The sequence below is a fragment of the Portunus trituberculatus genome, chromosome 44 (assembly GCF_017591435.1).
Source record: "Portunus trituberculatus isolate SZX2019 chromosome 44, ASM1759143v1, whole genome shotgun sequence".
Classification (NCBI taxonomy): Eukaryota; Metazoa; Arthropoda; class Malacostraca; order Decapoda; family Portunidae; genus Portunus; species Portunus trituberculatus.
In genome coordinates this window covers 27,445,915-27,468,267 of record NC_059298.1, presented here as the reverse complement: position 1 = coordinate 27,468,267, position 22,353 = coordinate 27,445,915, and the positions used below count along the sequence as shown (strand labels likewise).

The window sequence follows — 22,353 nt, the reverse complement described above, 5'->3', positions numbered from 1 at the left end:
ACTCTTTAAAACTTGTCCAATCGTCTTTGTGGCCTTTGAAAATGGTAGTAGTAGTAGTAGTAGTAGTAAAGATAGTAATAGTAATAAAGATAGTAATAGTAGTAGTAGTAGTAGTAGTAGTAGTAGTAGTAGTAGTAGTAAAGATAGTAATAGTAGTAGTAGTTGTAGTAGTAGTAATTGTAGTAGTAGTAGTAATAGTAGTTAAGGTGTTAAAGTCCATGGAAGGGACAACACAAGGTGACCCAGTGGCCATGGCGATGTACGCCCTCGGACTTTCAGTGCTGCAACAAGTTATCTCATATGAGAAAACGAGTGTGAAGCAAGTGGCGTACGCGGATGACCTGTCAGGGGCCGGCAAAATAACAGACTTGAAAAAATGGTGGGGCTTAGTGAACGATAATGGTCCCATCATAGGGTACACACCCAGTGCCGCTAAGTCCGTCCTTATTGTAAAGCCTGAACACTATGACAGTGCAGTGGATAGCTTCAGTGGCAGTGGAGTTATAATAACAAAGGATGGACAGCGGCATTTGGGTGCTGTCATCGGAACAGAGGAGTTCAAGAAGGAGTACATAGGAGAGAAGGTGAAGGAGTGGATACATGAGGTGGAGGTCCTGTCTGACATGGCCAGGACTGAGCCTCATGCAGCCTACTCCGCCTACACCCACGGCTTGCAGCATCGATGGAGATTCGCCATGCGCACCATCCCAGGCATCAGCCCTCTCCTTGCACCACTGGAGGTCTCGATAAGGAACACCTTCATCCCAGCGTTACTGAGATCCCACACCATCGGAGATGGGGAGAGGGCGCTGCTCGAACTTCCACCAAGACTGGGCGGGATGGGAATCACCTCCCCTAAGAAGTTAGCGACTGTGGAGAACCTCAACTCCCTCAAGCTCACCAGGTCCCTCACAGAGAAGATCATTGCTCAGGACGCACATGGTGAAATAGCCCAAAGTGCAGTCACTGAGCAAAGACGAATTATATCTAGAGACAGGCAACAACATCAACGAAACTGTCTCGAAGACCTGATAAACATCCTGCCTGCAACCACAGTGAGAAAAATCCTCACTGCACAGGAAACAGGAGCCTCTAACTGGCTAACGTCACTGCCCATTGGAGCGAAGGGCTTCAGCCTCAACAAACAAGAATTTGTCGACGCCATTGCTCTGAGGTACGGCTGGCCGGTGGAAGGACTCCCCAGTACCTGTGTGTGTAGTTCCCCCAATGACGTCAACCACACCATGACGTGCAAAAGGGGATTCGTATGTATCAGGCACGATGAGGTGAGAGATCTGACCGCCAGCATGCTCAGGGAGGTGTGCCACGATGTCTCCACTGAACCGACCCTCCTACCGCTAGACGGCGAGCACCTGCGCTACAGAACAGCCAACACCACCAACGAGGCTCGAGTCGACGTCAGCGCACGAGGGTTCTGGACAAGGGACAGAAAGCATTCATGGACATACGGATCTTTGACCCGATGGCCGCCTGTCACCACGAACTCTCCTGGAGGCCGCCCACCGCAAGAATGAGCAGGAGAAGATCCGAGCGTATGGGAGAGAATCCAACACGTTGACCAGGGCAGCTTCACACCTCTGGTCTTCACCACATCTGGCGGGATGGGCTCCAAGGCTCAGTGCTTCTACTCAAGACTAGCCGACCTAATGGCAGAAAAGAAGCACCAGCCAAGGAGCCATGTCGTCGCATGGATGAGGTGCCGTCTTTCATTCTCCTCCTCAGATCAGCCCTCCTGTGTCTCAGGGGGACAAGGCATTCCACTCCCATACCTGCAGATTTAAGTGGCCTTGACTGCGAGGCTACAGTGGTGGAGAGTGGCATAAGAGTAGATAGAGTAGAGGTAGAGTGAATTTATAGCTAACTAATGTTTATATTATAGAGTATTAGATATGGTTGGATGCCACAGTCATTAGCGAGAGTTGGGGCTAATGACCTCCAAGTAGTGGAGCCCTAATTGACGCATCAATAAACATGGGGTGGTAGGTAGTAGTAGTAGTAGTAGTAGTAGTAAGTAGTAGTAGTAGTAGTAGTAGTAGTAGTAGTAGTAGTAGTAGTAGTGGTGGTAGTAGTAGTGATAATAATAATAGTAGTTAGTAGTAGTAGTAGTAGTAGTAGTAGTAGTAGTAGTAGTAGTAGTAGTAGTAGTAGTAGTTAGTAGTAGTGATATTAGTAGCAATAACAGTAACAGTAGTAGCAGTAGTAGTGTGCCTTAAAAAAAATTCAATTCATATGAACTAAATCTAAGAAATATACACAAGAGTGGTTATTAATTCCAATCCAGTGAAGTGCATGGTTACTCGCAGAGATGAGCACTTCCCTACACTTCACTCTCTCAAGTATGTGGGGCAGGAGGAGGAGAGGAATGTGCATGGGCAGTATTGAATGTCTCGGCAGAAGGTAATACTCGTTCCTCCTCTTGCAGAAAGCTGATCTGGCCATCGGCGACCTGACTATCACCTACGAGAGAGAGCAGGAGGTCGACTTCACTATGCCCTGGATGAACCTTGGTGAGTAGGAAGGAGTCAGGTTGTGTTGTGTTGTGTTGTGTTGTGTTATGATGTGTTGTGATGTGGTGAGGTGTTGTCACTATTATTTTAACTCCTTCAGTACTGGAACGCATCTTTATCATGAATTGTTGCTGTGATTAGACGATTTTCTTTACGTTTCGAAGTGTCTATGGAGGTCAGAAGATTAATGGCCAGAGTCTTCATTATATTAATCCCCCAGATAAGTTTTTGAACTTGTATAGAATCACCAAATAGTAAGCAGAATAAATTTTAATATGGAAACGCGTCATGGAACTGAAGGGATTAATCACCATCCCTTTTCCATCAACATTATCACTATTATCGTCATTATTATTGTACTACTACTGCTACTACTACTACTACTTCTACTTCTACTTCTACTTCTACTTCTACTACTACTACTACTACTACTACTACTACTGCTACTACTACTATTACTACAGTTACTACAACTACTACTATTACTGCTCCTGCTTCTCCTCCTTCTCCTCCTCTTCCTCCTCCTCCTCCTCCTCCTCCTCCTCCTCCTCCTCCTATTACTACTATTACTACTACTACCACCACTAGCTACTATTACTACTACTACTACTACTACTACTACTACTACTACTACTACTACTACTACTACTACTACTACTACTACTACTACTACTATAATTCTCCTCCTCTTCCTACCACTACTACTACTACTACTACATTTCTCCTCCTCCTCCTCCTCCTCCTCTTCCTCCTCCTCCTCCTCCTCCTCCTCCTCCTCCTCCTCTTCCTTCTCCTCCTACTACTACTACTACTACTACTACTACTACTACTACTACTATTACTATTATACTCATCGTCATCGTTCTCACCGTCACCCATCACTACGAACACTACTATCATTATCATTATCACTTCAGTCACAACCCTACTATCATCATCGTTACTGTTTCCTTCACTATCACCGCTGCCATTGTTATCATCATTACCGCACCATCACCATCACCGTTTACATATCTGACTCTTTTACCTATTATCATCTCTTTTCTGTTTTTTTTTTTTTCGTTTTCCTCGAGTTTAGTTTTAAATTCTTTCATTATCTTCCTCTTCTCCTTCTTCCTCTTCCTCTTTCTCTTCCTACCTGTACTAGTTCTCCTCATCTCATTTGTCTCAATTTCTTTTTTTTCTCTCTTGTTTTTATTCCTTGTTTACTCCACCTACCTTTTCTTTCTCCATCATCACCATCACCATCATCATCATCATCATCCTCATCATTGGCCAACACGACTAATTTCCACTGCATGAAACACATTGTTCAATTTTCTCAAACGTGGATTCATTTTCTTGATTCCTAACCACACTGGAAGCTACTTAGAATGAGCCGTGGTTCGTGGATACAGTTGTTGTTGTCTTTCTTTATGTATTTTCCTTTTCATTTCCGCAGCAATAATGAGATGTTCTTTTCGCCAAACATAGACTCTGCAAATTTATCCTGCCTCCATTGAATTAGTGAAAAAAAAGTGCCATTGTGTGCATGATATTGTTATTTCAGCGGAAGTATTCACGTTATAATTATTAATAGCTCGGGTGTCTATCACTTAATTAACGAAATCATATTACAAAAAAACGGTCCAGAAATGTGTTACTGTAATTGTACAAGATATTTTAATGTTGGGGGCGATATTTAATTCATGCATGCTTTGGATTTGTTGTTCTGTTGTTGTTGTTATCGTATTTTTTTTTTTTTCTATTCTGTTTATCTTTATATATATTCTTTTTTGTTGATGTTATTAATTCTTTCTAATTCTTTTTTTCGATTTATTTTTTGTCGGTTATATCTCATTTTTTCTTTTATTTTTCTTAGCCTTTTTTCTCTTAGTACCTCCATTTTTTTTTATTCTTTCCTATTTTTCCAACATGATTATCTTTCTTCCTTAGAATTTGGCCGTACCATCTCATTCCTTCGATTCTTTCTCTTCTTTGATATTTCTACTGCATTTGTTAATCATTTATACACATTTCTGCATCAGTCTTCCCTTATAACCACACACATCATGCCAGAATGGAGCTACACATTCTTATGTTTTTTATATTATTGTGTTCTAACCCCAGGCATCTCCATACTGTACCGGAAGCCAACCAAGAAACCACCCAACCTGTTCAGCTTCCTGTCTCCCCTCTCGCTGGATGTGTGGCTCTACATGGCAACGGCTTATCTGGGCGTCTCCCTCCTCCTCTTCGTTCTGGCCAGGTCAGGCGCCTCGCTCTGGTGTGGGTGTGAGAAAGAAAAGTGTTGTGTCTGTGATGTGAAGGAAAGTCAGGTATGAATGTGAACATGCTTCTTTTTCTTGCTATGGACGAGGGTGAGTAGATCAGGTATGAGAGGGAAAGATGTGTGTGTGTGTGTGTGTGTGTGTGTGTGTGTGTGTGTGTGTGTGTGTGTGTGTGTGTGTGTGTGTGTGTGTGTGTGTGTGTGTGTGTGTGTGTGTGTGTGTGTGTGCTGCAGTCTCTGACGAGACAGTGTGTGTGTGTGTGTGTGTGTGTGTGTGTGTGTGTGTGTGTGTGTGTGTGTGTGTGTGTGTGTGTGTGTGTGTGTGTGTGTGTGTGTGTGTGTGTGTGTGTGTGTGTGTGTGTGTGTGTGTGTGTGTGTGTGTGTGTGTGTGTGTGTGTGTGTGTGTGTGTGTGTGTGTGTGTGTGTGTGTGTGTGTGTGTGTGTGTGTGTGTGTGTGTGTGTGTGTGTGTGTGTGTGTGTGTGTGTGTGTGTGTGCATTATTTTCTCAATGCACACCCACAACTATTTCAACACATGGCGTGAGAGAAATATAGTTGCTTTAGGAGGACGGACACAGGTCGTGGTAAGGTTGAATAAAACGGTTAGTTGTACAGCACACATGCACAGGTGCTTCACGAGGCTGGGGGCGTGGAGACATGGGAAAAGAGGCCCTGCATCCTCCAGGCTGGCAGACGATGGAGGAAGCAACGAGGGGGTGACCTTCTCTTCCAGGAAGCGTGAGGCTGAGGTGTCGGAGAGGTAGGCACACCGAGCGGTGTTTTGTTCGGCTGCTACCTAACTGCCCTCACTGCGCCTCAAAGTCAATTGACAATACTAACACTGTGCTACAAACTAAATTAACAATACTAACACTACGCCTGAGATTGAATTAATAGCATTAATACAATACTAAAATAACATACATAGTATACTAACAGCATAACGATATATGTAGAGAAAAGTGGAATTCACACGACTACAAATAAAACAACGATTATAACAGAAAAAAAAATAGACCCTTAACTGAGAGAGTATTAACTTAATTGTTGGGAAAACAATTAGATTATATAGTTACCGAAAGACACTTACTACAAAAGACCAAATAATAAAGTTATATTTTTGTCAATAATAGGAAGAACTACAGCATTGGCAAAAGAAAATAACAAGGAGTCTGCACTAAAACCAAATGCCTTGCTATGAAATGCGTTGGTACTGAGCACAGGGATGGCGAGAATCTCACTGAGTCGGTTTACTTGAACAAATTTAATGTCTGATCAAATTATGGTGTATGATAAATTGGATTCACGTATAATTCAAAATTCGTTTCCATTTGTTTGATATTGTTAAATATATATCTCTTTAACCTAGGGAACAATTAGTAATGAAGATAAGAGTTTTTCCTACCAGTCATCAATGTCAACAGTAAATGGCGCGCATGTATTTTGACTCCTTTGTGAGTCACAAAGGTCTTCTCATAAGAAGTTAAAAGTTTCTTGCTGACGGAAGTTTTATTATACGGAAAATCCCATCTTTGAATTCTAGAATCAGTTGGTCTGGTCAGAGGGACAGTTTAGTGTGAGCCTCCCTTCTTGTTCATGTTCTAGCAGTGCAATATTTCTTTCGGGGCTTGAGTTATCTGTCCAACAACCCACGGAGCCTTAAGGCCACCACAGTCAACTCGACAGTGCACCGGCCTTCAGTTAAATGATCAGTCCTTTGTGACACTCGGCAGACAGGAGTCTCCAGTAATAGGAAGGTTTGTTTTGAGCCTTTTTGTATATCTATTAGAGTTAAGAATGGTGAGGCTCGTGATAGGAACGTTCTCCCTGCCACGCCCCAACAGGTTCTCCCCTTACGAGTGGACGAACCCTCATCCCTGCGACACCTCCCCCGAAAAACTGGACAATGACTTTTCCCTCCTCAACTGCCTCTGGTTCTGCATCGGTTCCTTGATGCAGCAGGGAGGAGACCTACTGCCGAAGTAAGGCAACTTTGAAAAGTGATGTACATATTCAAGACCACACCGTTCCTCCCTCCTTACTCCTCCTTTATGCTGGAGATGAGCTGTGCGTGTGTGTGTGTGTGTGTGTGTGTGTGTGTGTGTGTGTGTGTGTGTGTGTGTGTGTGTGTGTGCTGAGTGTTTGAATGATCGTGTTACACTATTGAAACCTGAGGTTGTCTGTTTGCGATGTTCCCTACACAGATGGTGTTTTTATTGTCTACTAGAATGTTAGTTATTGATGAAGGGAAGTGAATGTTTGTCTCACGTCACAGTATCGGAAATCAGTCGAGTCCTGTTGTAGTCAGACATTGGAAACAGCAACCCAGTCAGTATATCCGGCTTTCAATGTATCCTTTCCGCACCTGTCTTACTTCACATGTCATAGTCTTCCGTGACCCTCCCTGTCTTCGGACCAAGCAGTACACAGCCCTGGACTCCAGCTCTTACATGACACGAGCTGTTCTTCGCCTTGCTTTCTCTCCATCCCCGGAATGCCAGTGGAAAGCGGAGAGGGTTCGCGTTTAGTTCCGAGTTTCAGCTTGAGCTGGTAAAGCTCGCCACTCTAGATGAGTGAACCGCCCAAGGAAGTGACACCTCCGCCTCTTTTCCGCTCCTCAGCGTGGTGTTCCTCCTGTCCAACTGAGTGCCTTATTCCACAGGTTAAGTCCCTATGAGTGGACTGCATCCTTTCCATGCCGAGAAGACGGAACCAAAACACTGGAAAATCAGTATAGTCTCTTCAATTCGCTGTGGTTTACAATGGGCAGCATCCTACAGCAAGGCACTGAGCAGCAGCCAAAGTAAGCCTTACACAGCCTTGGGCTTCTGGCTTGACTAGCAAGATGGTCTCTCCTCTCTACTGCTAAGCCTCATCATCTAACTCTCACGTTCCCACTAAGGAGCATTATGATCAAAGCAGAACTGTAGTGCAGTCTAGTGCATTTGGCTTCTCTATAGTCATTTTTAAAGATTATTATGTTTATGATCTCTCACATAGGATTGGCAAACCTTGTTTTGGCAATACTACAGTGGCAGCTTCAGGCGAGAAATATGCAGGCATGACAAATAATTCCTCTAGTGCATTATCATAAGTGTTCTACGCCTCAAAGTGCTCCATTTACGGCTGCTCCTTGCCCTTTTGATCTCCACGAGGAGTTACAGTATAGACCGGCGGGAGTACAGCAGCGGATAGTGACAAAGCTTGTATCCACATCCATTTCCCCTCAGCGAGCCAAGCTGTTTTTACTTTAGACAGAGTTTCGCTTGCATCACTGAAACCTTGTCTCCACTGTCATGCTGATACAGATCTAATTTCACAGTCAGCAGTCTTCAAACAAGTAAGATTGTGTTCAGATTCATATCCTTATCCTGTATCTGTCTTTGAAGATAAGAAAATAATATGACTACTACTATTACAGGAACGCAATCTCACTTGTTACTGATTGTATAACGATAATTTTCTATTGACAAGATTTACCGATACAAGAAACGTTCCTTGCCACCATGGTAACGCATTCACTTCAAAAACCACTCCGTTTTCTCGTGGCTGAAAGCTCAGAATCTACACTTCCCTTGCGAATCGGTTGTGAGCAAAATCGTCACTACGTACATGAGTTAGGGTTTTCTTTGGCACACCTAACTAACACGCTGGTGAGAGAGAAAGGGGCGGAGTGCTACTGCTAGATAACGACGTGGCCTTGCATTGATGAAAGTAGTAAATTGACATCAGAGATCCATGATATGTGGCAAATATCTGTTGAACTAAATGCTGTGAAAGAAAAAAAGAAGACTGATGGGAATGGAGCAAAGCAGTCCCTCTTAAAAAAATTCACTACTTTAATTCACATAAGCAACTAATTTTTTTTCTTTTCATTTATACCCTGTAGGTTTTTCGAGGGAATTTATGGGCTAAAGGAGGTAATTTTGGGGTACCTCTTATCTGAAAGCCCACCCGTTAAGGAACCGTTATCCCGAGTAAGGAAGCCCTACCGACACTCGAACCGTGGCCAAGATTCGAACCCGTGCGCTTGGAGACCCCACGGCCCCCAAAGACGGCATAGTTCCACTGTACCACGGTGTTTGCACAGTATCATTATTTATGTATAAACCCACTCAGGATATGATGCTTTTTTTTTACTTTCAATTACAAATCCAAGGAGACTAATTGGCAAGGAGGAGAGCTGTCTATTCCTTTCTATTCTTTTATGTATGTAACAGTTGAAGATCAGACCCCCACTGTGATCTCTTTATAAGCCTTTCATTGCTGCGACTTCTGAGGTTCAATAAAATGGTGTCGTGCGAGGAGAATAATTTCAAATCGTAATCGTAAAAATTTCTTGGTCCTATTTCTTACTATTGGCAAACTATACCGGAAGATTGTTTTGGTTAGAAGAGGATCTTTATGATTTTAGTGATTGTTTGATAAGAACTCTCCATCATCAATAGAAAGACTCTCATAAGAACGCGTGCGATTATTTGTGTGATCTTTGAAAACACTCCTGCTAAATATGAAAAGAAAAAAACGTTCAGTAACACGAACTTTTGTAAGACACCACTACCAGGAAAAACGTAAACCAACAGCTCTTTTTCCTCTTTATGTTTTTATTTTAATTTTTGCCTAGGAAAATCAAGAAATATTCAAACAACGCGAGAAGTGCCTCAGTCATTAGCAGTCAAAGGCCTTATCTGTCATGATGGCACGCAACTCCCACGCTCCCCTCACCAGCACCTCCTCGAGCCTGGGCGTGTCAACCGTTGTTTCGGGTTCTTCGCCGTGAATTGCAGTCGAACCTTCACAAGATCGCTACGTAGAGGGCAATGTAGCTGGTCTCCCCCTTGCTTGATAAGGAAAACATAGTGCATGGCTTTTTGTTGCATGCTGTAGGAAATTAAGCTTTAGGAGCCAGAATCCATGCGATCTTTTCTTTGTGACTGACTTGGTAGCATCTTGGTGTAGTGTTACAAGGAGACTAACTGGCAAGGAGGCGAGTTGTCTATTCCTGTCTCTCCTTTTATGCATGTAATTGTTATACTGTATGTGCGATAAGCTTCGATGAAAATCCTAGGGCTCTCTCTCTCTCTCTCTCTCTCTCTCTCTCTCTCTCTCTCTCTCTCTCTCTCTCTCTCTCTCTCTCTCTCTCTCTCTCTCTTCTATCCTTCTTTTCCTTGCGTGTGGAAGTGTTGCAGCAAACAGAAGCAGGCTCAGCACTGGAATGGTCATACTTACACTGTCTGCTACTGCTACAGTCAGGTGTTCAGTGTTGAATGTTAGAAGTTTGTCCCGTCAAAAGGAGAAGCTAAATGTTTTGCGTCAGATTTATGTTGCCTGTGTCGTTACTCATACGTCTCACTGACTTCCCTTTACACATGTTGTCTATCGCTGAGCATGTGGAGTTTGTAAGTGACAGCGAGGTTAAATTTAACTGGATTGTTGATGAGCATTAGATTAGAATAAACTTAAGTGAATCATGAATAATGTTTATAACTTTATTGTACACACCTAGACATCTTGAAATCGTGGGTTACAGTGAAATTAGATAAGATTGCATTAGAACAGAGTGAATTAGAAATAAATTAATTCCATATGCATAGGTAAAGAGTTCTAAGCCTAATCTAAACAACGATCATTCATTCCGAAGTATTTGAAGGCTTTTACCATGTGTTAGTTAAATGTTATTCCAGTTTTAATGGAGCCTTATTTTTCTTAGTAGTTTGAAATTGGTAGTATGCAGGGCAGTTAATATTTTCTATGGACATGATAAGAGCAGCAAGATAATCCAATCTTAATTTACATTTCCGCACCAAGCTCTTCATTAAAATGGAAATAAGTCACACACGTAGCCAGCATCTTGTCATCTATTCATTATCATAGCAAACGATCCTTTCCCAGCTGAACTAAAACTAATTACATTCTTTCCTTGTCTTTTTTTCCTCATCTACCCCTCGTCTCTCTCTCTCTCTCTCTCTCTCTCTCTCTCTCTCTCTCTCTCTCTCTCTCTCTCTCTCAAGGGCCGTATCGACGCGCATCGTGGCCGGCATGTGGTGGTTCTTCACGCTCATCATGATCTCCTCCTACACCGCCAACCTCGCCGCCTTCCTTACCGTGGAGCGCATGGAGTCCCCGATTGAGTCAGCGGAAGACCTCGCCATGCAGACCAAGATCAAGTACGGCTCCCTCTACGGCGGCTCCACCTGGAACTTCTTCAGGTGAGGCGGAGTACGTGGTGAGGGAAGGAGGAAGGTTAGTGAAATGTGCGTGGTGAGGGAGAGGAAATGGTGTGAAAGGATATAGTGGAAGATTGTACAAATGAGAGTCTTTGCAGGTTTTGGGGATAGGTAGATATAATTGGAGAGAGAGAGAGAGAGAGAGAGAGAGAGAGAGAGAGAGAGCCAATGTCTAGAGGGTATAAATGTGTTCATGAAATTGACCGAATGATTGACTAATTCACTCCTTAGAGAAGAAATGTCCATGGCATTGAATGACTAACTAATTGATAGCGGTACTCCCCAAAACATTCAGAGACAACACAAGAACCTACCACGAGAAAAAAAAAAAAAAAGAAATGTGAGGAGGAATATAGGCACACTCCCTTCTCTTCCTCTCTTCCCTCAGCACCTCGAAGCTCCCCATCTACCAGCGCATGTTCAGCTTCATGGAGTCGCAGAACCCAACAGTATATACCAAGTCCAATGAGGAGGGCGTGAAGAGGGTACAGAAGGGAGACGGCCAGTATGCCTACATGATGGAGTCGTCTAGCATCGAGTACATCACAGAACGGTACTGCGATCTGACTCAGGTGGGCGGCCCGCTAGACTCCAAAAGCTACGGCATCGCGCTCCCGCCAGGTGAGTGACTGGGAGAGGGACAGTGTGGATGGAAGACAGGGCAGAGGGAAGGAGAGGAATAGTGTGATAAAAACAGACAGAGAAGAAGGCGATGGGGAGGGATAGAGTGGTGATAGAATGGAAGGCATGGGACAGGGAGAGGGGATCAAGTGAAGAAAAGGAACAATGAAATGGAGAGGGAAGGGAATGGAGAGGGCAACAAGAATGGATGAAAAGCAGTAGAGGAGTAATGGAACGGAGAAAGAAAAGGATGGACATGAGACAAGGAAAAAGGGATGAAAAGTTAGGAGAGTAACGTTAGGCTGGAAAAGGGAGAGGGATAGAAAATGGATACCGGAGAGACAGGAGGTGTTAAGCACTGAGAAAGATCAATAAATGGAAAGAGAGGAGCTGGAACTAGACAGAATGGTATAATTTATTAGAATATTATGCTTCTTTATATAATGTTATCTTCTCTTTGAGGATTCTCTTCTTTAACTTTATTACAATGTGAAATATCAAGAAAGCGTGTCTCTATTTCAATTTTCAGTGGGTACTGTATTAAAAGTGTTGGCGAAAATAATAAGTTTTGCTTTCTAATGATCTTGAGTCACGCGGGAAGAAAGTGTGGAGTATTGATGGGCAATGACACGATGTTTGCATCCCCACCTGCCACTTGCTTGTGTGTGTGTGTGTGTGTGTGTGTGTGTGTGTGTGTGTGTGTGTGTGTGTGTGTGTGTGTGTGTGTGTGTGTGTGTGATTTTCCAAATTGTTCCTTTCCTGGCGTGAACGTTGAGCTATAACAACTTGGGACCAGCATTTCATACATGAGGGTGTTCCGCCTCACTCTACCACAACTACCTGCTCATAGCCCTCGATGCAAGCCCTTCCTCGTTAGTGTTTTTCAAGAAACAGTCAACACAAGACACCTACACCACCCGCTTTGTGGTGTTTATGAATGCTCAGAACATGAATCAAGAGACATTAATTATTCTTGCGACCATCAAAGGCCGCGGGCAGGTTGTCCATCATGTAAACTCTTGTGTTCCATTAATTCAATCGTTTATCTATTGTCCAATAGTAAATATTATCTTAATGCATGCACCGGTTCTTGACTTCATAATACAAATTTCCAGCACTAACCGTGTTCAGTTTTTGTACCACCACATCACTGTAGAGAACGCGGCGAGTGAGATGATCTGTGGCAGTAGTAATGGGATCTGGGACTTGTGTTACCACAGATTATCTCGCTTCCCATTTTTTCTACCCAATGATTTTAATTATTTGCCACATGCAGTGAGGCGGGGTGTTGAATATCGTCAGATGTAAACACTTCTTCAACATTTTTTGTCTCGTCACGGCCAGGTTAGATAAGGTTGCTCATATATCATAGCTTAGAGTAATGCTGGACAAGTTGGTGTGAGGAACAAGGTGGTGGTTACTTATAGTCAAGCTTCTGTGTTCATGGGGGAAATGGTTCACATTCTGAACCCTGTGCCAAATGCGTGCCAGGCTCCCCCTACCGTACGCTGATCAACGCCGCCGTACTCAAGCTCCAGGAGGGAGGAGTTCTTCACGAGCTCAAGCGCAGGTGGTGGAAAGAGAAGAGGGGCGGGGGCACCTGCCAGGTAAACACGAGCTTTCACACAGGTGTTCCTCGCTCGGCTCCTGCCTCTTGTTCTCGCTTTACACACACACACACACACACACACACACACACACACACACACACACACACACACACACACACACACACACACACACACACACACACACACACACACACACACACACACACACACACACACACACACACACACCATCTCGCCTTCTTCCATCACTCATCTGCTCCTTGGTTTGCGATTTTTTGCCACGGGTAGATTGTGTTTGACGCGTATGATTGTCTGCCAGGGACTGTCTGGAGCTAAGGTTCCGTCGTCAGTGCTATCCATAGTAGAGTGTGGTGTTCATCATGGCATCTTACGTGACACCACCTGCCTGCCTGCATGATGACTGGTGACATTCTCCATCCTCGTCCATCCATAGCGAGGCGCTCCTAAAATGACCACCTCTCGATTATGTTATCTATTTTACTATAGGAAGAGTCTCGTATTTCCCCCAGTTTTGGGTTTCACTGACATATTCATTTGCGTAATTCCTTCAAGTATTAAACGCTGGTGGACGTTTTACGAGCGTCATTCGTTGGCAGCGGAGAGTTTGACATCCCGCTCGACCAGTTCTCAGCATCCACCCCCACGGACTTGCCCAGGCTTCCCAGACTTGGACTGTGCACCCTTGTATTGCGCTAGTCTTGCCTTCCTGTGAAGCTGTTTATGAGCCACATTGCTTCGACTTCACGTGTCCATCTATACCTACCGTGAAGCTTCGCACCTGCGAAAGATATAGGGGAAATTTCGTCAGGTTATGTCAGTTTAGCCCAGTGACAGCCAGTCATGGTTCTCCTTCTATAGACCAATTCCTTACACAGGCTCGCCCTACACGAACGCCATCTCCGAGGCGATCCTGAACCTGCAGGAGGAAGGCATCCTGCAGGCACTAAAGAAGCGATGGTGGCAGCAGAAAAAGGGAGGGGGAAAGTGTGTCTGTTCAGTAAGCGTGACCCACTTAACGTGTTACTAATCTGTCACTGACAACACCTGTAAAGTCACCACTCATAGTCAGTGATAAGGATCCCATTCCAACAAAACAAGTGTCCGTAATGCCTCTGTTCTTGGCGAGGGTAGGTTCTGTGTCCGTCACTCACTCATGCCTATTACATTGTCTGTCTGTCATCTGCAGCAATTCTACGATGGAAAGTCTCGCTAGAGTCATGCATAAGGAGCAGAGCCTAGCCTCGTACTAATTTCCCCAGGACAACTAATGCACCTAGGAGTGCATCAAGTTGTGTCCTTAGCCACCCACTAACCACAAACCACTAACCGCCTCTCCATAAATTAGTGTTCAGCTCAGTACAAATGTTGCACTTCTCACTCTTTGCACTCTGTTCTTTTATTTATTACAGTAATGTCATTGAAGTAAACAATTTTCATATATATATATATATATATATATATATATATATATATATATATATATATATATATATATATATATATATATATATATATATATATATATATATATATATATATATATATATATATATATATATATATATATATATATATATATATATATATATATATATATATATATATATATATATATATATATATATATATATATATATATATATATATATATATATATATATATATATATATATATATATATATATATATATATATATATATATATATATATATATATATATATATATATATATATATATATATATATATATATATATATATATATATATATATATATATATATATATATCATATTTTGCTTAGTATATCACACGGTTCCATGTTTCTGAATCAGTATATCGATGTTTTCTTTCCATATATTTCATTTCCGAGAACCAAGCCTAAATAGTGTGAAGAAAGTGCGAATCACTATTCATAAAGATGTTTCCAAATGACTACATTCGGCCAGCCATTGCCAGGAATGCATTCAATAAATGTTCAGTGTGAAGTCACGAACGGTATTAGATACAGGTCAGTAATGCATCACAAGTCACTCTAATGCAGTGCAATGCCCTGATACACAGGTTCACAGAAGTAACAGTACTGAACACATTCTGTCGATAACTAACACAATTATGTCAACACATAGGAAACTACCTTTAAATTTCAACAAAGTGGTCAGCAGGACAAACCACAACATGCACAGCCAATATTCCGTGTCATGCTTTACTTGTCCCCGCGTACCGCGCTCCTTGGCGAGTGCCAGTGACCCTACACAGCCTCGCCCTGCACCACTGGGAGACACATCGCTCTCACCACTGTCGTGACGCCCCAGGAAGCAGCTGTGTTGCATCACGTAGTGTTGTGCCACCAAACACTGCCCGCCTATGTCATGTTGCTAATTCAAACTTTGGAAATGCATTCCATTCCTGGTCAGATAAAACATGCATGATTTTGTTTGTATTTTTCTCTCTGCTATGGTGAAATGGTGCATGACTTACAACACACACATAGAAAACTTTAGACGCATACAGTGGCCATATGTGTGTCCATCACATCTCAGTGTGCGCATGAGTCTGTATACAGAGTATAGTGCATAGTGTTTGCCTTCCCTCGCATGCTGTCTCGCCTTGCAGTGGCCCCAACAATGCCCGAGGCTATTGCAACTGCTATTACCTTCACCTGTTAGTAGCGCTTTGTGCCACATGTAGAATTGCCATTAATTATGTCAAATTATACCTTGAGTAACAAGTAAAAGACTTAATCCAAATATTATAGATTGTTATGCGAGACAGAATTTTGGTAGTTATGAATATGAGTAGCTTGAGAACTAGTATATATATATATATATATATATATATATATATATATATATATATATATATATATATATATATATATATATATATATATATATATATATATATATATATATATATATATATATATATATATATATATATATATATATATATATATATACATACATGAAATTCTCTCTCTCTCTCTCTCTCTCTCTCTCTCTCTCTCTCTCTCTCTCTCTCTGTACTATCTATGTAGCAAACATATGATTATTAGATACATTAGTACATAATGACACACTGATCCGCCTCAGCGCCTCTCACTCTTGCCCCTCTCTCTCGCGCCGCCGCCGCGCCCCACACAGCCTGACGAATCCAAGAGTTCCTCGAAAGCCAACGAGCTCGGCCTGAACAACGTGGGCGGCGTGTTCGTGGTACTGCTGGCCGGCATGGGTCTCGCTTCGGTGGTCGCTGTGTGTGAGTTCGTATGGAAGTCAAGAAAGCTGGCCACGGAGGAGCATGTGAGTGTCTGTTAGGTGGACTGCAGTGCGGCGGGCAGTTGTGTAGCTGGTTCACCCTCTGTCTGTCATTGAGATCTTGGGATTTACTGTTGCTGTCCTGTCCGTAGTTCTTCCCAGTGTGTGTGTTCACCTCCTTTTCTTTGATGTCAGTAGCTTTGTACTTTTGTATTATATATCTAAAGTAAAAAATATCCATGTAGAAATTAGCAGCAGATGGTTATGATTTCTTTTTTCGTTTTCAAAAGTTGTGGTTCATGCGTGCGTTGTACTTGACTAAAACCCAAAACCTTTAGAGTTCCTTTAATCCCTTGAAAAGTGTACATCATGATGAACTTTACAAATTTATGCTTGTCTTGTATACTTGTATTTGCCATGAAATACATTATCATGAGCATTCCTTTTCTTACAGACGCTAAAAAAAATATTACTGATAATTGAAGAAAGCTTCATTAAACTGCTCATCCTAAAGCAAAGCAATGTGACAGTACTTAACAACAAACCATTAAAAGAGTACATGTCTAATAGATAAATCATCATAAATATTAAAAAAGAAATAAAAAAGAGGAATGGGAGACTCACCATTGGTTGCCTATCCCTTCAATGCCTTCCTTCCCTTCACTCTGCAATGCCTCCCTTCTCTTCCCTCTTGACTCCCCGCTGGACCACCACAGTAGGCAGATGATCCACAATCACTCACCAATTTACTATCCCCAGGCTTCCGTTTGGACAGAGATGAGTAAGGAACTCAAGTTCGCGCTCTCCTGCGACGCGTCCTCCAAGCCGGTGAGGAAGAAGCTGCCTGAGCACGAGAATGGACCTTCGTACCTCTCCATGAACAACACCTTCGGGTCCACCTTCACCACCTCCCAGTACTCCTTCTCATCTAAGGACCCCGTCTCCTGACAACTGCAGGTATTCCCCTCATTCGCCTGTGCTCTCGCCTCACACAACTCGCCTATTACTAAGTCTTATGCAATAGTTGTCATCTCCGGCAGCCCACATGAATAATCCTCGTGTGGTAATTTCTGTTGTGTATTAGTTACAACATGTCCACTTCATAGTAGATTTAAAAGATGCACATTATTCTATCAGTATCTAACCTCCAATGCAGTGCAGAGCGTGATCATGTGTAGTAAGAATACAGGAAACAATACAGACATTGGATATATTTATTAAACACTTACAGTTTGTTCCAACTTTCTACACTTAAATTAGCTTAAATACTAATTCCTCCTCCTGCCTTCCGCCTCTCAGTCCCAGCCACCAACACAAGAGCCAGCGCCTCGAGGTTCCGCTCAAAAACAGGAGCCAGATGATATCCCCACGCCGCCCCTGGCCGCCGCCCGCAGTAGCCAGTCCCTGGACCGCGTCTCTCGCCGCTCAGCACCGCCTGCGTCCCCCGGAGCTGACAGCAGACTGACTGAGGGAGGCCTACAGTCCCCCGACCTCCCATTCCAGCTGATATCATCGGTATGACACTAGGGCAGCGTAGGTCAGCAGCAGGCGGACACGCAGGCTGTCATCTTGCACATCGCTCGCTCTCGGCTCTAAGCTCAACAAGAAAGGCAATCATATATTTTATACACTAATACAATACGTAACATTTACTCAAGATGGCATGTAAATAATGACAGGTCTTTCAAAATCGTGGACAGAATACATAAATAAAAAAAAAAAAGTTTTCTAAGTTTCATAAATGTGTAGCGTCAGATTGGAAATTCCTGACACTAAAGACAAGTATCTGTTCACAGCTCTTGTCCCAGTTATAGAAACCCTGAGGAAACGCGTTATCTTATTGTTTTGCTAGTTTGTAGAGATTCTGGACACTTGCGATCAAGAAACAGCAACAGATGTATAAGAAAAGGATGAACAGTGAGAATAGCTGTGCGTCGTAATTTGAAGTAATGGTGATTCGTGCCAAAGTGATGCCTCAGCCACTTATCCGAGAAAGCGAAAGAGCTCGGCAGAAAGGAAAGTGATGGTCAAGGTAGAAGACGTCTTCATCATTAAGAGTGCTTGATGTGATGAACTGTGAAGAAATTAGCTTATAGAAAGACACTTCCTATGTGAGTATATGATTTGACGAATTGGGACTAAAGGAAGCACTTAGAAATATTTGGAAAACAGTGGGTTGGTGATGAATTCCATTTTGAGTGATTAGAAACTTTGCGAATAAATGGAGCATCTAGAAATGTTTGGAAGACAGTCTCTTGATGAAAGATAATTCCTTAATTCAAAAATTTGTACATAGTTTTGTAAGACATTAGAAGCATTGTGGAATTCGGTGTACATACGACAAAAACACAATACAATGTATTGTTTAGAGTTGTACATAAATTGCAATTCTAGAAATATTTGGAAATCAGTCAATTGATGAAAGTCCCTGATTCATAGAAAAATTACACAAATAAAAAACATAAAGACGGCGTGAAACACCGCATCTTCACGAACAAAACTACCATTATGTAAGTATATTAATCTCACATACAAAAAATAGATTAATTAAAAGAAACGAGTGATAGCAAAGAGCAAAAAAAAAAATCGCACTTTGAGAAGAATTTGACAAGGTAGATTATCAATAGATACACGAAGAAAACGCTCTGAAGCGTACTACTGTTTTAAAAGATGTACGGTCATGAATCTAATTACAACTAGAAATATCCCAAAAACACTCAGTTGATAACCAAGAAAGATTCGTGCTTGAAGAGCAAGAAACATTGTGGAAATCAGCCAGTTCACCAAGAAAACGCTTTGGGACGTATTACTGTTTTTATATCTGCGTGTGAGTGCAGGGTACCTTGCTCATGTGGTAGCTTGACCGTGCCTGTAGTGTAAGTCAGGTGTACTATGTAGGGTAAGTCACGCATACCGAGACACCTTACCTTAGGACAAACAACTAGCCCTTCACTGTACATACATCACACTCTGACGTTTCAGTGAGTAGGACAGCAAAATATGAATAAATAAATGAATAAACAAAAGCTTCAAGACAAAAAAGAGTATATACATATATATATATAGGGAGACCAAAACTAAGGTCTCATCAGGTACAAATTAAAGACTAGAAAGATATGCGGTGGAAATTTGCTTACGAGATTCTTCCTGAGTTGAGTGGCTTGAGATGGTGTGTGTGTGTGTATGTGTGTGTGTGTGTGTGTGTGTGTGTGTGTGTGTGTGTGTGTGTGTGTGTGTGTGTGTGTGTGTTATTTGTTTACACTAGTGAGAAAAATTACGGGAAATGACTGAGGATTGACAGTGTGCGTAAGAAGCAATTGACAGTTTATTAAGGGGATGAGAAACAAAATATTGTATACGTATGATAAGCGGCTGGTCAGATAGGGTTAGTCTCTCTCTCTCTCTCTCTCTCTCTCTCTCTCTCTCTCTCTCTCTCTCTCTCTCTCTCTCTCTCTCTCTCTCTCTCTCTCTCTCTCTCTGGAGTGTGTTTGTTTAGGAGAGATGCAGTTATTACGAAGTTATATTTTTACATGACAAGCTGCTGGCCAAAGGATATAAGAAATAAAACAGTAAAAACCATAATGTGTTCACAAGTATTTGCTATCAGGATTACAGAAGTTTAAGATTAATCTGTATTTTGTTATCCATTTGGTAAAGCATAACGCTCGTGGATGTACTAATGCATATGATTCAGATAAGCTGTTATAGTGAGTATCCGTTTCAATGTGTTAGTATTCACCGGCTCCACGACCTACATTTTATTTTTAAGGTTATACACTTTAATGTTTAATGAGAATGTTATCTTTATACGTAATAAGGCATTATGTTATTTACTTTATATATACTATGAATGTTACTGTTGATTATTACTTTTTAGATTATAACAAAGAATTGTGCCAAGAGTGAAAGAAAGAGATTCACATGAAATTAGTTAAGCAAAAAAGGGAGATAATGTTTTATGCTTCAATGTGTCTGGACGCTTGCTGAGGAATGAACAGCATGAGAGAAAGTTCCATTGATTATCATTATATTTTAGGCAATCACAAAGAAATGAGTTGCCAACGAGGGAGAGAGATTCAAGCAAGTGAAATTAATCAAGTATAGCCAGACAACATTCTTAGATTTGCATGAACGTTTGTTGAGGGATAAAATTACAAGTGAAAGCTATATTGTTAAGTATTAGTTTATTTTGTTCTAATAATTATAAAAGAAAATGTATCAGCAGTGAGGGAAGAAGATACAAGCCAGAATAACCAGGCAAAGAGACAACGTTCGCAAGGTTTTTTTTTTTTTTTTTTTACTTATGCCATGTTTGTGTGAACGTTTGAATATGAGTAAGAGGAGAAAGCAATGACGTTTCAGTGTTTAGTCACAAAGATGAGAAAACTTTGTGTGCTTAATGAATGTTCAAGCATCAATGTTTGGCCTCACTAATGATGACTGAGGTTGAAAAGAGAGGTTCAGATCAAACTGCAGCCTTTTGTGTCGGGTGAGTGTTGCTTGCGAGTCGGTGTGCTTGACTCTTCCCGTGTATCCATGATTAAAAATTTTGTAGCCAAGAAGAGACGAGGCAGACGCGTGAGTGTTGGCCGCAGTCTTTGATTACTGTTGATTAGATTTAATACGTGACTCAATATTATTTGTTGTATGTTTAGTGTTACGAGCTGTTCATGTACTATTCTTTTATGTCATTACCAAATACATTATTACAAGCTGTTTCATCTTACTGATTAATGCTTCGAAATCCTGCCTCCTTCCCTCCATGCAGTGTGTGTGTGTGTGTGTGTGTGTGTGTGTGTGTGTGTGTGAATCAAAACTTAGCAAATCTTTCTATTCTCCCTTGAGTATGTCTGTTTAATCTATGACTGATATTCTTTACAACATTATCATCCAAACTACCACACATCGCTGAGGCATTCATGGTTAAGGGAGTCTTCATTAGGGTATTCCACTGTATCGTAACTGGTATGAAGACAAGGCAACACCAAACCACACGAGACATCTCTGCCGCTAACTAATGTTTGTGTTAACAGGTAGCAACCATTGAGTGTGGAATGGAGTACCCGCACTGCAGCAAAGCACAGGTGGTTCTCTCGCTGCTAAAGATACAAAAGAACCATTAGTTAGATGGTATTTATGAGATCAAATTGGAAATATGTTTAACCGCCGTTATTTCCCATTCACTTTGTAATCTTTCATTCTACTTTTTTTTTTTTTGTTCGTTGACACCTAGACGTACACGCTACTGTACATCATTATATTCTAACATGGTGATTATAAACAGGAGTCCTGCTTTTTGTCTTAGAATAATGAGTCATGCATTAACTTCATTTATATTTTTTTTATAGTAAGTAATAATGATAGCTTATTGTGCTAGCAGCTTCTTGTCGTCTAGAGCCTGCTGGGTCCTAGGAAGTGATCATAATAATCACATTATTCATTAATTAAGAAGCTGTTGATAAGATCATGAGTCTCTTACTTGAAGTTCGAAGCCATGAACCATATGTTTGGATGTTTCACACACATTCTGAACTCTACCAAAGTTCTTCTATATAATGCGAATTAAATAAATAGTTTAGATGTGTTCAGAGTCTCTTGGTATCAGTTAAGTTAAGAGTGTCCAAGATATAGAGATAAGAATCAGATAGAAAAAAGTACAAGTAGTTGACAGCCCTCTGGAGGCCGACAGACGAACCTAAATGAACCCTCGCCCCGAGTCCTCACGTACCGCGACCCCCTCGCCCTCAGTAACTGTCTGGTTAATGGAAGGGGTGGACGATGGCTATCAACTTTACCAAGACCGCAATTCTTTTTCTTCCTGGCACGAGAAAAGGTATGTATTAAGATTTCCCCCACTTACG

General features: G+C 41.8%; 2 protein-coding genes across 12 annotated transcripts in view; both read left to right on the top strand.

The window, feature by feature from the left end:
* Positions 1-21,213, top strand: part of LOC123518916 (glutamate receptor ionotropic, kainate 2-like) — a 342,671-nt gene extending 321,458 nt beyond the window's left edge. For 3 of the 11 annotated variants that reach the window (XM_045279986.1, XM_045279985.1, XM_045279984.1), the window contains 10 exons: positions 2,444-2,528; positions 4,638-4,776; positions 5,425-5,556; positions 7,459-7,599; positions 10,808-11,005; positions 11,412-11,644; positions 14,112-14,233; positions 16,382-16,537; positions 17,252-17,449; positions 17,792-21,213. In XM_045279986.1, coding sequence (XP_045135921.1) covers positions 2,444-2,528; positions 4,638-4,776; positions 5,425-5,556; positions 7,459-7,599; positions 10,808-11,005; positions 11,412-11,644; positions 14,112-14,233; positions 16,382-16,537; positions 17,252-17,440 — 1,395 coding nt within the window. In that variant the 3' untranslated portion in view covers positions 17,441-17,449; positions 17,792-21,213. Of the gene's footprint in view, positions 1-2,443; positions 2,529-4,637; positions 4,777-5,424; positions 5,557-7,458; positions 7,600-10,807; positions 11,006-11,411; positions 11,645-13,135; positions 13,252-14,111; positions 14,234-16,381; positions 17,450-17,791 lie in introns of those variants that run through there. The other 8 variants (XR_006678914.1, XR_006678915.1, XM_045279987.1 and 5 more) reach the window with 8 other exon arrangements.
* Positions 21,214-22,166: 953 nt separating this feature from the next.
* LOC123518912 (sodium-coupled monocarboxylate transporter 1-like) overlaps positions 22,167-22,353 on the top strand; it is a 36,623-nt gene continuing 36,436 nt past the window's right edge. Inside the window, exon 1 of the mRNA XM_045279982.1 lies at positions 22,167-22,325. The gene's annotated coding sequence lies outside the window, so the exon portion shown is untranslated. The remainder of the gene's footprint in view (positions 22,326-22,353) is intronic.